Raw genomic sequence first — 17074 nt, forward strand, 5'->3', positions numbered from 1 at the left:
CATAGTTATGCCGTAAGGAACGGTCCATTCGACAGGTGCAGAAACCGGTGTTTTGACATTTATACTTACTCTGCTTACAATACGGTGGATAGAATCCAGCGGAGCATCCAGAGCGGCACATTCCAGTGTACCGATCACAGGTTTCACCATATTTGCATTTCCCACACTTCTGCCGGCAAGATGCTCCATACATCCCCAAATCACATGCTAGAACACATATATAATTTTAAAAACAGTTATTCTTTGGATTGACGTCTGTAGGCCAGAAAACAGTTCTTCACTAAATACCAAAAATAGAAAGAAATGCGGTCATATTTTACGGCACTATAGATTAATAGCATGATATTTGTTTATGGTCAGCCAGTTCCAGCAACAGTTTCACAGTAGTTGTGAAACTATTGCCTGTATGACAGATGGCACATCGTAGGACATCAGATTGCATCTAGATTAGCACATAGTTTAAGGATGAGGGGATTCATGTGGTTTATTCCCACAGTTTGACATATTTAACTCACTCGTGAAGAAGTAACTTGCAGTGGAAAGGTAGGATGATGTGTTAAATGTGTAAGGTGAGTGAGGGAATAAGGGTCCTAGAGGGGCAAATAATACACTCCTGGAAATGGAAAAAAGAACACAATGACACCGGTGTGTCAGACCCACCATACTTGCTCCGGACACTGCGAGAGGGCTGTACAAGCAATGATCACACGCACGGCACAGCGGACACACCAGGAACCGCGGTGTTGGCCATCGAATGGCGCTAGCTGCGCAGCATTTGTGCACCGCCGCCGTCAGTGTCAGCCAGTTTGCCGTGGCATACGGAGCTCCATCGCAGTCTTTAACACTGGTAGCATGCCGCGACAGCGTGGACGTGAACCGTATGTGCAGTTGACGGACTTTGAGCGAGGGCGTATAGTGGGCATGCGGGAGGCCGGGTGGACGTACCGCCGAATTGCTCAACACGTGGGGCGTGATGTCTCCACAGTACATCGATGTTGTCGCCAGTGGTCGGCGGAAGGTGCATGTGCCCGTCGACCTGGGACCGGACCGCAGCGACGCACGGATGCACGCCAAGACCGTAGGATCCTACACAGTGCCGTAGGGGAACGCACCGCCACTTCCCAGCAAATTAGGGACACTGTTGCTCCTGGGGTATCGGCGAGGACCATTCGCAACCGTCTCCATGAAGCTGGGCTACGGTCCCGCACACCGTTAGGCCGTCTTCCGCTCACGCCCCAACATCGTGCAGCCCGCCTCCAGTGGTGTCGCGACAGGCGTGAATGGAGGGACGAATGGAGACGTGTCGTCTTCAGCGATGAGAGTCGCTTCTGCCTTGGTGCCAATGATGGTCGTATGCGTGTTTGGCGCCGTGCAGGTGAGCGCCACAATCAGGACTGCATATGACCGAGGCACACAGGGCCAACACCCGGCATCATGGTGTGGGGAGCGATCTCCTACACTGGCCGTACACCACTGGTGATCGTCGAGGGGACACTGAATAGTGCACGGTACATCCAAACCGTCATCGAACCCATCGTTCTACCATTCCTAGACCGGCAAGGGAACTTGCTGTTCCAACAGGACAATGCACGTCCGCATGTATCCCGTGCCACCCAACGTGCTCTAGAAGGTGTAAGTCAACTACCCTGGCCAGCAAGATCTCCGGATCTGTCCCCCATTGAGCATGTTTGGGACTGGATGAAGCGTCGTCTCACGCGGTCTGCACGTCCAGCACGAACGCTGGTCCAACTGAGGCGCCAGGTGGAAATGGCATGGCAAGCCGTTCCACAGGACTACATCCAGCATCTCTACGATCGTCTCCATGGGAGAATAGCAGCCTGCATTGCTGCGAAAGGTGGATATACACTGTACTAGTGCCGACATTGTGCATGCTCTGTTGCCTGTGTCTATGTGCCTGTGGTTCTGTCAGTGTGATCATGTGATGTATCTGACCCCAGGAATGTGTCAATAAAGTTTCCCCTTTCTGGGACAATGAATTCACGGTGTTCTTATTTCAATTTCCAGGAGTGTATTTGCAATTTGTTTTCGAAAATTTTGTAGAAGGTGAATTTATGAGGTACCACAGAGCTTCACAAACCCAGCGTGGATTGATGGGCTGGTTGGTGAACATCAGAAAACAATCAACAGGTCTGGAGAGAGGTCACAGGTGCAGGTGTCGTGCCAGAATAACAGGCCAGTCGCCCTTCTATGGTCCACACCGACTGACGTAATTATTTTCATCGTGCCAGGCCACGAAAATTGCTGACAATATCGGAGTTAATGATTTCTAATTAAAAGGTAAGAAGCAGCGAATGTTTTGCTTTTGGCAGAATGTAAACAAAATATTGCGTTCAGAAACTCACTGTATTTCTCTTACTCGATGAGGGGATTCGTATGCTAATGCGATGAACTTATTTCAGTTGAGTACAAAGCGGGTTTTCTTTTCTGTTCAGTGATGCTACATGAGGTTGGAAGAACTTTTTACTCTCATAATTAAAGCTGAGAACTCCTTGGCTTTATTACACGGCCACGGCAGCAGAGTATTATTGCTGCAGGAAGCAACCAGACAATATGCTTTAGGGTCCCAGTATGCCATTTGTAGTGGCTGTTTCAATAATCAGTGGTTTTATGACTCGTCCCTAATATGGTTGGGCAACGGCTTTGCGGCAGTGGATATACCGGTTCCCGTCAGATCACCGAAGTTAAGCACTGTCGGGCGGGGCCGGCACTTGGATGGGTGACCATCCTGGCCGCCACGCGCTGTTGCCATTTTTCGGGGTGCACTCAGCCTCGTGATGCCAATTGAGGAGCTACTCAACCGAATAGTAGTGGCTCCGGTCACAGAAAACCATCATAATGATCGGGAGAGTGGTGTGCTGACCACACGCCCCTCCTATCCGCATCCTCAGCACCGGATGACACGGTGGCCTGAAGACGAAGTGAGTGCTAATATGGTAGCCGCACGTGAGCCAGTTTGGCCAAACTGATATTATTACAGAATATCAGCGCTGACAACTAATGCATAGAATTTTCTCAGTTGAACCCACTCATTCAGTCAAATAGCACAACCGGCGCAAACTTGAGTAAAAGAGTGAATTGATGGGTAGGATGGATCTGGACACATCCATGAAACGTGAGTTGGGTAATAGAAGGAAGTGAATAGACAAAAACTGAGGATGGAAGTCAGAGGTTGAGTGCAGGTGTAAATGGACATAGGCTGCGGTAGCTGAGCAGAGATGAAGGGGCTAGCGCACAGCACACTAGCGCGAACAGGTGTTTTAGACCAGTATGCGCAGTGAGGACCGCGACAACGTCAGTTGGTGCAAATAAGGTTTTAATGTGGAAAATTGAGCTTCTTTCCCATAGGACAAGCAGCTACACTGATGTCCAAAATTAAAGCAACAAACACCTATTTGCCAATCCTATGCCTAATTCACAGTATAATCATACAAACTCCAGAATGTGATTTTCACTCTGCAGCGGAGTGTGCTTTGATATGAAACTTCCTGGCAGCTTAAAGCTGTGTGCGGGACTGAGACTCGAAATCGGAACCTTTGCCTTTTGCGGGCAAGTGCTCTACCAACTGAGCTACCCAAGCACGACTCACGACCAATTCTGCCAGTACCTCGTCCCCAAGGTACCCGTAGAATTGAAGCTGTGAGGAAAGGTCGTGAGTCGTGGTTGGGTAGCTCAGGTGGTAGAGCACTTCCCCGCAAAAGGCAAAGCTTCTGAGTCCTCACAGCTTCTATTCTGTGGGTACCTTGGGGACGAGGTACTGGCAGAATTGAAGCTGTGAGAACGGGTCACGCTTGGGTGGCTCAGTTGGTGGAGCACTTGCCCGCGAAAGCAAAGGTCCCGAGTTCGAGTCTCGGTACAGCACACAGATTTAATCTGCCAGGAAGTTTCATCATAAAAACTATCAACAGATGTCCATACGATCGTTTTCCACAGAAGAACTATGTAAGCGAGCATTTTTCAAGTATTGCAGAGAAGTTACAGCAAAAATTCCTCCAAACAAATATAACACCTGTAAATAATGTTGCACTAAATACAATGATGTAACTTCCAGTCACAGAGACTGAAGTCAATAAAACTGTGCAAAAACTATAAAATAAAAAGTGCAGTAAGCTTAGATGAAGTACCAAAGTGTGTACTGAACCAATGTATAGGCATTATACAAGGCCCCTTAACAAATATAATAAATGAATCCTTCACATCAGGGACATTTCCAGTGCAGTTAAAACTGGCAAGAGTTGTACCTTAGGTTAAGAAAGGTAATGCAGAATATATAGAAAATTACTGGCCAATTTCCCTTTTGTCATCATTCTCAAAAATAATAGAAGCAATTATGAAAGACTCGTTAATTAATTAAGTGTAAATACAATCTCTTAAGCGAATCCCACTTTGGTTTCCGAAGTGGCAAAAATACGGAGTCAGCTATAGTAGAATACACAAAAGTTGTACTTTTGCTCTTGATAAAGATGAGTGTGTCACAGGAATATTTTTGGATGTTTCTAAGGCGTTTGATGCTGTCGACCCAAAGATTGTATTAATTAAATTAGAAGGATTAGGAATAAAAGGGGTAGCTAATGACTGGTTTCGCTGATACCTAACAGATAGAGTACAAAGAGTAGAGATAACATATACTGCTAATTGATCCAAACATTTAGTAAAACGCTTAACAGAACCAAAATATATTAATATAGGATTTCTGCAGGTAGCATATTAGGTCCAATACTGTTCCTGATTTACATCAATGATTTTCCCAATAGTCTTACTCTTGGTGGAAAAATTTTCTTTGCTGATGACAGAAATATTACATCCAATGAGAAAACAAGAGAACTCCTTGCAGAGATAGCAAATGAAACTCTCAAGGAAGCTTATGACAGGTGAATAAGCAATAAAGTGACATTGAGCATCAAGAAAACTAATGCCATGAATTTCAGTTTGAAGAGGAAAAATTACAATGAAATGTAGATGGCCCCTCTATAGACTGCGTAACAAATGCTAAATTTCTAGGAATGAATATTGATTCTCAGTTGAAGTGGTGTGAACACACAAAGGTACTTGCAAACAGAATGTTATCAGTATGCTATGCCCTTAGAATCCTATCGTCAGTGTGTAACATGCAGTGTCTTTTAGTTACATATTGTTCTTAGCTGTGGAATTCTTTTTTGGGGAACAAATGCAAAAAATATGAACACAATTTTCAAACTCCTGAAAAGAGTCATAAGAATAATAACTAAAAATACTAGTCGAGCTCATTGTAAAGATCTGTTCAAAACACTGGGGATTTTAACTGCTCCATGTGAATAGATTTACCAGTCAGTTGTACATATCAAAAATAACATTGGTAATCACTGCACAAACAGCTCTGTCCATGACCATGCAACAAGAGATAGGCTTCATTTACAAAGAAAAAATAAACATAAAACTCAAAACAGCATTTCTACCAAGGAATAAAACTGTACAATAAATTACCAAAAGCGATTAAAGAAACTGCAAAAATACACTTAATTAAAAAGGCAGCTAAAAAGTATCTGTTACACAATACATTTTATACATTGAAGAATTATTTAGCTAAAACAGAATAGGAGTTTGGTGAAAAAACTTATACAAATAAATAATAATAATAATAATGATTATAAAATATCCAAAATTCCACATAACACCTTCAATTTATGTTTTCTTCATTCTTATTTCCTTTCTAGAAATACTTACCCCCAAGCTATGTGTAGCACAATACTAATACCTCTAACTCTTTCTGAGCTCAACATCTCACTCATTATGGAGGGATGCTGACTCAGTTTTTCAGGATAGCAAATGGGACGTTGCAGTACAGAAAATGCCCCAGAGATCACAAGTGTGTGTGTGTGTGTGTGTGTGTGTGTGTGTGTGTGTGTGTGTGTGTGTGTGTGTGTGTGTAGTGAGTCAAGTGTTATGAAACAATGTTTGTATAGTGTGTGCAGTGACCAGTGACTAATAGTGAGATATGAGTGAACAGTGCAGCATTACATTATTTAATAAATTATTTATAAAAAAGGATTGTATACCAGGAGTAAATCTAATGATGGTCTCTAACTAGAAGTCTTTAAATATATGTGTATACGAATTAGCTTATTTAAATTGATCTAAACTTGTAAATACTTTGACATGTCGTGTATCCTTGTAAAATGAGATCTACAGATGAATAAAGGTACTGCTACTACCAGATGTCATTTCAGTCAACAGACAACCGTGCCCACTATGATGTCAGGGGACCTATCACATGGAGCAGTGTTTGCCGGATAGCCCCACATTCACACTCACTGTATACACAGTCACAGACCGTGTAGTATGGCACGCAGAAGACGCCTACCAGACCCTCTTCGGTGGAGGGTCGTAGGAACAATGGAAGCTGAACAGTCGCAAATCGATGTGGCCCGATGGCTTAACGTGAATCGATCTGTTGTTTCTCGGATGTGGCGACAATTTATAGAGACCGAAACTATTACCGCGACAGCCGTGGCAGGGCCGACCACGAGTGACATAAGAAAGAGAGGACCGTAATTTGGCTGTAAGGGCGCGACGGTACCACCTCAGTACTATGCAGCAACTGGCATCTGACCTCGCAGCATCCACTGGAGGTGTTGTATCAAAGGCAAGCGGTGTACTGAAGGCTTCGGCAGAGTGGCCTTTAATGTCTGAGACTTGCTGTATGTCTACCTGTGACTCATCTGGAGTCATCAAAATGCCTCCACAGTCGAACAGTGGGCCAATGTTCTTGTGAAAGATGCCTCCAGATTTGGTCTGGAGAGTGGTTCTCGTAGGATTCGCATCTGAAGGGAATGTGGAACACGATTTCGACGCCTGAACATGGTGGAAAGAGACCGATGTCGAGGAAGATCTATAATCGTGTGGTCAGGGATTATGTTGATCACTCCAACACCTCTTTATGAAATTATGTGGGTGAATCAGTAAGATTTAACTGCTGTTAATTATTGTGATGAGGTCTTTGGAGCTCAAGAGCGAGGTGCTGTGGACCCAGATATCAACTGATGGAAGACAATGCTCGACTTCATAGAGCACGAGTGGTTGATGTTTTCTTGGAAACAGAAGATACTGCAAGCATAGTGTGGCCTGCTCGCTCTCCCAACTTGAATCCCACGCAAGCTGTCTGGGATTCGCTAAGGAGACGGGTTGCAACGAGTCAGCACCCACCAACAATTCTCCAAGCTTGCGAGCTGCTGCACATGGGCGGTTTGCCTCAACATGACACCGATGACGTTATCCACAGCACGCTCCGTCATTGTCAGCCCTGTATTGCTGCCAGAGTTGGCCACACCCTATAGTGGGCATATTAAACGGGTATCAGAATGTGTGTGGAAATGTGTTAGGTTACAAAAAAGTGAAGAACATCTTTGTCTACTGTTGTGCACGTTGCAGTTGTTTTCTATTCTGTACATTGCCGGCCGGAGTGGCCGAGTGGTTCTAGGTGCTACAGTCTGGAACCGCGCGACCGTTACGGTCGCAGGTTCGAATCCTCCCTCGGACATGGATGTGTGTGATGTCCTTAGGTTAGGTAGGTTTAAGTAGTTCTAAGTTCTAGGGGACTGATAACCGCAGCAGTTAAGTCTCATAGTGATCAGAGCCATTTGAACCATATGAACTATTGTGTACATTGTTTGTACTGTATCATCAGTCTATACTGTTTTGTGGCAAAATAGGAGCAACCTTGCAAAAATTTCTGTTTATTGATTTCATTCTGGACACAAGTGTAGTATTCTGGATTTGTAATTCTTTAAGTGTCTGTTTGTCATTTTATGTGTTATATTATGGAGTGTTCGAGCCCTTAATCGTGTTAGCAGGTTTCAGAATTTCAGAATGGGAATGAAGAGACAATTAGCGCCATTTAGAACAGAATTTCTGTTCAGGCAATGGACAACTCGTCAACACAAAATTAAACATGTGCAATAATGAACAAGAAATGCAGGGATGCAGGTGAACTACGGTGAGCATCATAGTGAAGAGATCTATCGCAGCAAATACAGGTCAAGAGCCAAAGCATACGAAAACTGCGCAATTGTACATTTTCACTTACTCCAGAGATGACAGAAAGATAGGAAAAATGTCAGATAAAATCTAAGGGACTACTTGGTACGGTAAAATAAATGCAAATTTGTTTGTCATGAAGGACTGTAGATCGGTAGGAGGAATAGGGTGATTAAGACACAGATCAGAATTTAACCTGTAGGAGTCTCTTAACTTTTGTGTAGTAGACAATGAGTGGTTTAACATGGTTGTGGACGCTTAACTGCTGAATAATTGTTTTAAGATGCATTTTTTCAGATAGTACTGAACGGAGGGCACGGCCACACTGATCTACTAGGCATGTATGCTCTTGGAACTTTGACAGTAGATTCCGCCCTTACTAAATGGATCTATAACAAAAAGTGCTGCTCTTCTTAGTATCTTCTGTATTTCACTATCCATCCTATACCGTATGGGTCCCACATTGATGAGCAGTATTCAAGTTTTGATCGAATGATGGATTTGTTAACCACTTACTTTGTTGATACACTACATTTCCTCAACATTTTTCCAATGAATCTCAGTCTAACATGTGTCTTACATCTGAGTAAATTTAAGTACTGGTTCCGCTTCAAATCGCTCCGACGCGTGTTGTTATTGTGGTCTTCAGTCCAGAGACTGGTTTGATGTAGCTCTCCATGCTACCTTATACTGTGCAACCTTCTTCATCTTCGAATAGCTGCTGTTCCCTACATATTTCTCAGTCTGCTTAATACATTCATCTCTTGGTCTCCCTCTATGATTTTTACCCTCCACACTGCCCTCCAGTACTAAATTGATGCCTCAGGACATATCGTACTAACCGATGCCTTCTTCTAGTCAAGTTGTGCCACAAATTATTCTCCCCAATTCGAATCAGTATCTCTACCCATCTAATCTTCAGCATTCCTCTGTAGCATCACATTTCGAAGGCTTCTATTCTCTTCTTGTCCTATTCATCGTCCATGTTTCACTTCCATATATGGCTACATTCCATACAAATACTTTCAGAAAAGACTTCCTGCACTTAAATCTATACTTGATGTTAACAAATTTCTCTTCTTCTGAAACTTCTCATTCTGTGGCCAGTCTACACTTTATATCCTCTCTGCTTCGACAGTCATCAGTTATTTTACTCCCCAAATAGCAAAACTCATCTTCTACTTTGAGTATCTCATTTCCTACATTACATTATACTCGCTCTGCTTTTGTTGACGTTCATATTTATCCTCCTATCGAAACACTTTTCATTTCGTTCATTTCTTCTTCCAGGTCCTTTGCTATCCCTGACAAATTTACAATGTCGTCGACAAACCTCAAAGTTTTTATTTCTTCCCATGAATTTTAATTCCTGCTCGAAATTTTTCTTTTGTTTTCTTTACTGCTTGCCCAATATACAGATTGATTTAAATCGAATATAGGCTACAATCCTGTCTGACTTCTTTCTCAACCACTGATTCCCTTTTGTGCCCTTGACCCTTATAACTGCTATCTGTTTTCTGTACAGATTGTAAATAGCCTTTCGCTCCCTGTACTTTGCCCCTGCCACCTTTAAATTTGAAAGAGAGTATTGCAGTCAAATGCCAGAAACGAAGGTTTGCTTTCCGTAGCCTATCTTCTAAGATAAGTTGTAAGTTCAGTATAGTCGTATGCGCACTCTAGATATTTTATGGGAGTAACAGCTTCCAACGGTTGTTCTGCCTAGGCATCCGCAGTACGTTACATTTGAAACTTCCTGGCATATTAAAATTGTGTGCCGGACCGAGACTCGAACTCGGGACCTTCGCCTTTCGCTGGCAAAAGCACTTGCCTCTGGATGGCAAAGATCCCAAGTTCGAGTCTCGGTCCGGCACACAGTTTTAATCTGCCAGGAAGTTTCATATCAGCGCACACTCCGCTGCAGAGAGAAAATCTCGTTCTGGATACGTTACATTTGGTTATGTTGGTGGTCACCTGCAGCAAGTGCCAGTTGTCTGCAGGTCATCCTGCATTTTGTAAGATTTTTCGAGTGTCGCGATTTCTCTGCATGGAACAGCATCACCGCGAAAAACCTAATGGAATTCCTGACGTCATCTGCTAGGTCATTTACACAAAGGTAGGCCTGCGAATTTTTTATTCTGCCCTCAATATCGGTTGAGTTGTGACGTATAATGCGTGTTACTCGGTCGAATTCCTCCTCCGCTGACGCATGTTGGAAGCCTCTGCCGCTAGAGGGATCCGAATTGTAGGGTGTGACATGGCGGTGTGTGACGTTACTGTATCGGTGCGTGACCGACTGCCTGGCTGAGTGGTAACGTGTCTGCCTATGATGCAGCTGTCCCGGGTTCGATTCTCAGCTGGGTTGGGAATTTTGCCTGCCTGTGGACTGGGTGTTGTGTTGCGCTCCTCGTCATCTGATCATCACCGACGCGCAACTCGCCCAATGCGGCTTCGCCTGAAATAAGACTTGCAACCCGACGGCCGAACTCCCCGTGATGGGGCCTCCCGGCCATCAACGCCACGCGAACATTTCATGTCGGAGCGTGAGGAACGGCGTGCTGCAATCGTGTTTGTAAGCACAGAACATTTCGTCCACGCGGGGAGCACCCTCCCCTTCAGCATTACAATGCCCGACCACACTAGAGAGCTGGGACGTCTGAAGAAGCCAAGCGCCTCGGCTCCACTGTCGTCCACGATCCTCCGTACAGTCCTGACTTGGCCCTGTACAATTCTCATGTGTTTACAAAACATAAAGGACACCATCGACGACTTCACTTCGATAGTGATGAAGCTGCGGATTTAGAGGTGGGGTTGCGGTTCCGTCAACAAAGTGTAACATTCTACAGTGAAACACGTCCCTGTTTGGGAGAAATGTGCGAAACAACCGCGTAACATTTTCAGAAATATGTAGACATGAAGAATGAAGATGTAAGATGTTAATAATTTATTTTAAGATAACAAAGAGCCCCAAGAGGTTTCACATAAAAAATCCAGAGACCTTACTTTCCAACATTTCCTTGCATTTACACTACTGGCCATTCAAATTGCTACACCTATAAGAAATGCCGATGATGAACGACTATTCATTGGCCAAATATATTATACTAGAACTGACATGTGACTACATTTTCACGCAATTTGGGTGCAGAGATCCTGAGAAATCAGTAACCACAAGAACCACCTCTGGCTATAATAACGGCCTTGATACCCCGGGGCATTGATTCAAACAGAGCTTGGATGGCGTGTACAGGTACAGCTGCCCATGCAGCTTCAACGCGATACCACAGTTCATCAAGAGTAGTGACTGCCGTATTGTGACGAGCCAATTGCACGGCCACCACTGACCAGACGTTTCCAATTGGTGAGAGATCTGGAGAATGTGCTGGTCAGGGCAGCAGTCGAACAATTTATGTATCCAGAAAGGCCCGTACAGGACCTGCAACATCCGGTGGCGCATTATCCTGCTGAAATGTGTGGTTTCGCAGGGATCGAATGAAGGGTACAGCCAAGGGTCGTAACACATCTGAAATGTAACGTCCACTGTTCAAAGTGCCGTCAAAGCCTACAAGAGGTGACCGAGACGTGTAACCAATGGCAACCCATACCATCACGCCAGGTGATACCCCAGTATGGCAATGACGAATAGACGCTTCCATTGTGTGTTCACCGCGATGTCGCCAAAAGCGGATGAGAGCATCGTGATGCTTTAAACAGAAACTGGATTAATCCGAAAAAATGACATTTTGCCATTCGTGCACCCAGGTTCGTCGTCGAGTACACCATCTTAGGCACTCCCGTCTGTGATGCAGCGTCAAGGGTAACCGCAGCCACGGTCTCCGAGCTGATAGTCCGTGCTGCTGCAAACGTCGTCTAACTGTTCGTGCAGATGGTTGTTGTCGTGCAAACGTCCTCATCTGTTGACTTAGGGATCGAGACATAGCTGCACGATCCGATACAGCCATATGGATAAGATGCCTGTCATCTCGACTGCTAGTGATGCGGGGCCGTTGGCATCTAGCGTTCTGTATTACCCTACTGAACGAACCTATTCCATATTCTGCTAACAGTCATTGGATCTCGACCAACGCGAGCAGCAATGTCGCGATACGATAAACAGCATTCGTGATAGGCTACAATCCGACATTTATGAAAGTCTTAAACGTGATGGTACGCATTTCTCCTCCTTACACGAGGCATCACAACTGCTGTTTGTGTATGACAAATCGCTTGGAAACTTTCCTCATGTCAGCACGTTGTAGGTCTTACAACCGGCGCCAACCTTGTGTGAATGAAAAGCTAATCATTTGCACATCACAGCATCTTCTTCCTGTCTGTTAAATTTCACGTCTGTGGCACATTGTCTTCGTGGTGTAGCACTTCTAATGGCCAGTAGTGTAATTGTCAAAGTAATGGTGCCGTAACACTCCCTTTGGGCAAGCCCAATGCTTCTTTCAAATCTGAAGACGCCTCTCCATTCAGAATGACATTTGTGATCTGTTTGCTTGAAACTTTTCAATCCAGTCACACGGTTGGTGTGATATTCTAGACGCTAGTATTTACTTCATTCCTCATCAGTGGAGAACTGTACCGAACGTCTTCCGGAAGTCAAAGAACACGGCATTTAGCTGAGCGCCTGTATTTACAGCTGTGTGCGTCTCTTAGTGTAATGATTATAAGAACTATGATATCTAGAAGCAGTCAATTCCACCGGCAACATATAGCAGTAGGGGCCATGTCAGAAGCAGGGAAAAGAAATTATCAGCTGGTTACACAGAGCCGGCTTTTCCCAACGTTATAAGCCCATGGTCTAGGAGCAGCGTATTTGATTCGTTATCAAAACATCCTCAGTTCTGTTTTCGAAACCCGCCACTACATAAACTTCGATTTATAATCAACATTGGCGGCCGAAGACTTCCGTCATAAGAAGACACCTTCATTCTGCCAAAGGATGAACAGGCAGTCTCTTGTCTTTGGGTTGGGAAACTGCGCCTAAAGAAGAATCAACAACGATCAACGGTATGTAGAAGCATAAGGCAACAGAAATAACTCCATTAAGGACACAACCTGTATCTGTGTAACACAGATACTGCCTACAGGAAAATTAAAGAGACCTTTGGAGAAAAGAGAGCCACTTGCATGAATATCAAGAGCTCAGATGGAAACCCAGTTCTGAGCAAAGAATGGAAAGCAGAAAGGTGGAAGGAGTATGTAGAGGGTCTATACAATAGAGGGTCTATTGTTCTTGAGGACAATATTATAGAAATGGAAGAGAATCTAGATGAAGATGAAATAGGAGATATGATACTGCCTGAAGAGTTTGACGGAGCACTGAAAGACCTAAGTCGAAACAAATCCCTGGGAGTAAACAACATTCCATTAGAACTACTGACGGCCTTGGGAGGGCCAGACCTAACAAAACTCTACCATCTGGGGAACAAGATGTGGGAGACAGGCGAAATACCCGCAGACTTCAAGAAGAATATAATAATTCCAATCCCAAGGAAAGCAGGTGTTGACAGATGTGAAAATTACCGAAGTATGAGTTTAATAAGCCACAGCTGCAAAATACTAACGCGAAATCTTTACAGACGAATGGAAAAACTGGTAAAAGCCGACCTTGGGGAAGATCAGTTTGGATTCCGTAGAAATGTTGGAACTCGTGAGGCAATTGTGACCCAACGACTTATCTTACAAAATATATTTAGGAAAGCCAAACCTACATTTCTAGCATTTGTAGACTTAGACAAAGCTTTTGACAACGTTGACTGGAATACTCTCTTTCAAATTCTGAAGGTGGCAGGGGTAAAATACCAGTAGCGAAAGGCTATTTGTGGTTTGTACAGAATATAGATGGCAGTTACAAGAATTGAGGGGCATGAAAGGGAAGCAGTGGTTGGGAAGGCAGTCAGACAGCGTTGTAGCTTATCCCCAATGTTATTCAATCTGCATATTGAGCAAGTAGTAAAGGAAATAAAAGAAAAATTATGAGTAGGTATTAAAATCCATGGAGCAGAAATAAAAAGTTTGAGGTTGACCAATGACATTGTAATTCTGTCAGACACAGGAAAGGACCTGGAAGAGCAGTTGAACGGAATGGACAGTGTCTTAGAAGGACGATATAAGATGAACATCAACAAAAGCAAAACGAGGATAATGGAATGCAGTCGAACTAAATCGGGTGATGCTGCTGGAATTGGACTAGGAAATGAGACACTTAAAGTAGTAAAGGAGTTTTGCTATTCGGAGAGTAAAATAACTGATCATTGTCGAAGTAGAGCGGATATAAAATATAGACTGCAATGGCAAGGAAAGCGCTTCTGAAGAAGAGAAATTTGTGAACATCGAGTATAGATTTGTCAGGAAGTCGTTTCTGAAGGTACTTGTATGGAGTGTAGCCATGTATGGAAGTGAAACGTGGACGATAAATAGTTTGGATAAGAAGAGAATAGAAGCTTTCGAAATGCGGTTCTACAGAAGAATTCTGAAGATTAGATGGGTAGATCACATAACTAATGAGGAGGTATAGAATGGAATTGGATAGAAGAGAAATTTGTGGCACAACTTGACTAGAAGAAGGGATCGGTTGGCAGGGCATATTCTGAGACATCAAGGGATCACCAATTTAGTATTGGAGGGAACTGTGGAGACTAAGAGATGAATACCCTTAACAGATTTAAAAGGATGTACAGATTTAAAAGGATGTAGGTTTCAGTAGGTACTGGGAGATGAAGAAGCTTGCACAGGATTGCGTAGCATGGAGAGCTGCATCAAACCAGTCTCTGGACTAACATCAACCTGTATCTACAGGACATGTGGCCTCTAATTCAAAAAGTGTCATGATGGTATATGCATTGGCAAAAGATTTCGGAATAGTTCCCCATTCGGATCTCCAGGAGCGGCTGCGAAGAGGGAGGTGATCATAAGAACAAGATAGAATAAGCGTCGAATGTCAGAAACTTGAACGTGGCAGGAAAACTAGAAAATCTGAAAAGGGAAACTCAAAGGCTCAATCTAGATATAGTAGGTGTCAGTGGAGTGAAGTTGAAAGAAGACATGGATTTCTGGTCTGATGAGTATGGGGTAATATCAACACTAGCAGAAAACGGTATAGCGGGAGTAGGATTCGTTATGTATAGGAAGGTACGGTAGAGAGTGTGTTACTGTGAACAGTTCAGTGATTCTTATCAGAATGGACAGCAAACCCACGCCGACAACAATAGTTCAGGTATTCTTTCCGACGCCGCAAGCTGAAGGCGAAGAGATAGAGGAAGTATATGAGGATACTTAAAGGGTAATGCAGTTCGTAAAGGGAGATGAAAATCTAGTAGTCATGGGTGTCCGGAATGCAGTTGTGGGAGAAGGAATAGATGAAATAGTCCCAGGGAATGAGAGAGCAGAAAGACTATGCAGTAATAAATTCCAATTGGTAATAGCGAATACTCAGTTCAAGGACCACAAGAGGAGCAGGTATACATGGAAAAGGCCGGGTGATACGGGAAGATTTCCGTCAGAGTACATCAAGGTCGCACAGAGATGCCGAAATCAGATACTGGATTGTAGGGCATACTCAAAATGAGATATGCACTCAGATCACAATGTAGTAGTGATGAAGCGTAGGCTGAAGATTAAGAGATTAGTCAGGAAGAATCAATACGCAAAGAAAATGGATATGGAAGTACTAAGGAATACTAAGGCAATACATACAGCAATAAGGACTAGCTCAGTAGGCAATATAGCTGACGAGGAATGGACATCTCTAAAAAGACAGTCACAGAAGTTGGAAAGGGAAATATCAGTACAAAGAAGGTAACTGTGACGAAACCATGTGTAACCGAATAAATACTTCAGTTGGTTAGTGAAAGAAGGAAGTACAAAAATGCTCAGGGAATTTCAGGAATACAGAAATACAAGTCGCTGAGGAATGAAAAAAAAAATCAGTGCAGCTGGTCCCGGTGGAGGTTCGACTCCTCCCTCGGGCATGGGTGTGTGTGTTTGTCCTTAGGATAATTTACAATGACAGTAAAATATCATCCACACTATTTCGAAGACTGCAAGCGCTGACAAGTGCGGGAATTATCGCAGAATCAAATTAACAACTCACGCATCCAAGTTGCTGATAAGAATAATGTACAGAAGAATGGAAAATAAAATTGAGGATCTGTTACATGACGATCAGTTTGGCTTTGGGAAAGGTAAAGGCACGAGAGAGGCAGTTCTGTCGTTGCGGTTGATAATGGAAGCAAGACTACAGAAAAATTAAGACACGTTCATAGGATTTATCGACCTGGAAATATAGGCATAAGCTATAGGGAGAGACGGGTAATATACAACTTGTACAAGAGCCAAGAGGGAATAATAAATAGTGGACGACCAAGAACCAAGTCCTCGGTTTAAAATGGGTGTAAGACAGCGATGTTGTCTTTCGCTACTACTCTATCATCTGTACATAAAAGAAGCAATGATGGAAATAAAAGAAAGGTTCAGGAGTGAAATTGAAGGTGATTGGATATCAATGATACGATTCGCTGATGACATCGCTAGACTGAGTGAAAGTGAAGAGGAATCACAAGATTTGCTGAATGGAATAAACAGTCTAATGAGTACACAATATGGATTGAGAGTAAATCGAAGAGAGACGAAAATAATAAGAAATAGCAGAAATGACAATACCGAGAAACTTAATATGAGGATTGATGGCCATGAAGTAGATGGAGTTAAGGAATTTTACTACATAGGCAGTAAAATAACGAAAGACAGACGGAGCAAGGAGGACATAAAAAGCAGACTAGCACTGGCATTCCTAGCCAAGAGAAGTCTAGCAGCATCGAAGATAGAACCTAATTTTAGGAAGAAATTTCTGAGAAAGTACGTTTAGAGCAGTGCATTATATGATAGTGAAACATAGACTGTGGGAAACCCGGAACAGAAGAGAATCGAAGCTTTTGAGATATGGTGCTACAGACGAATGTTTAGAATTACGCGGACTAATAAGATAACACATGAGGAGGTTCTGTACAGAATCGGAGAGGAAAGGAATATGTGGAAA

The 17074-nt window shown here is 43.5% G+C and overlaps 1 protein-coding gene and 1 pseudogene across 2 annotated transcripts in view; one reads left to right on the forward strand and one right to left on the reverse strand.

Moving 5' to 3' along the window:
* Positions 1-17074, reverse strand: part of LOC124719995 — a 517761-nt gene that overhangs the window by 196727 nt on the left and 303960 nt on the right. For both annotated transcript variants that reach the window (XM_047245223.1, XM_047245222.1), the window contains exon 13: positions 70-207. In XM_047245223.1, the coding sequence (XP_047101179.1) occupies positions 70-207 (138 nt within the window). The remainder of the gene's footprint in view (positions 1-69; positions 208-17074) is intronic.
* Positions 2652-2769, forward strand: LOC124720640 (annotated as a pseudogene).

The sequence above is a fragment of the Schistocerca piceifrons genome, chromosome 11 (genome assembly GCF_021461385.2).
Source record: "Schistocerca piceifrons isolate TAMUIC-IGC-003096 chromosome 11, iqSchPice1.1, whole genome shotgun sequence".
Lineage (NCBI taxonomy): Eukaryota > Metazoa > Arthropoda > Insecta > Orthoptera > Acrididae > Schistocerca > Schistocerca piceifrons.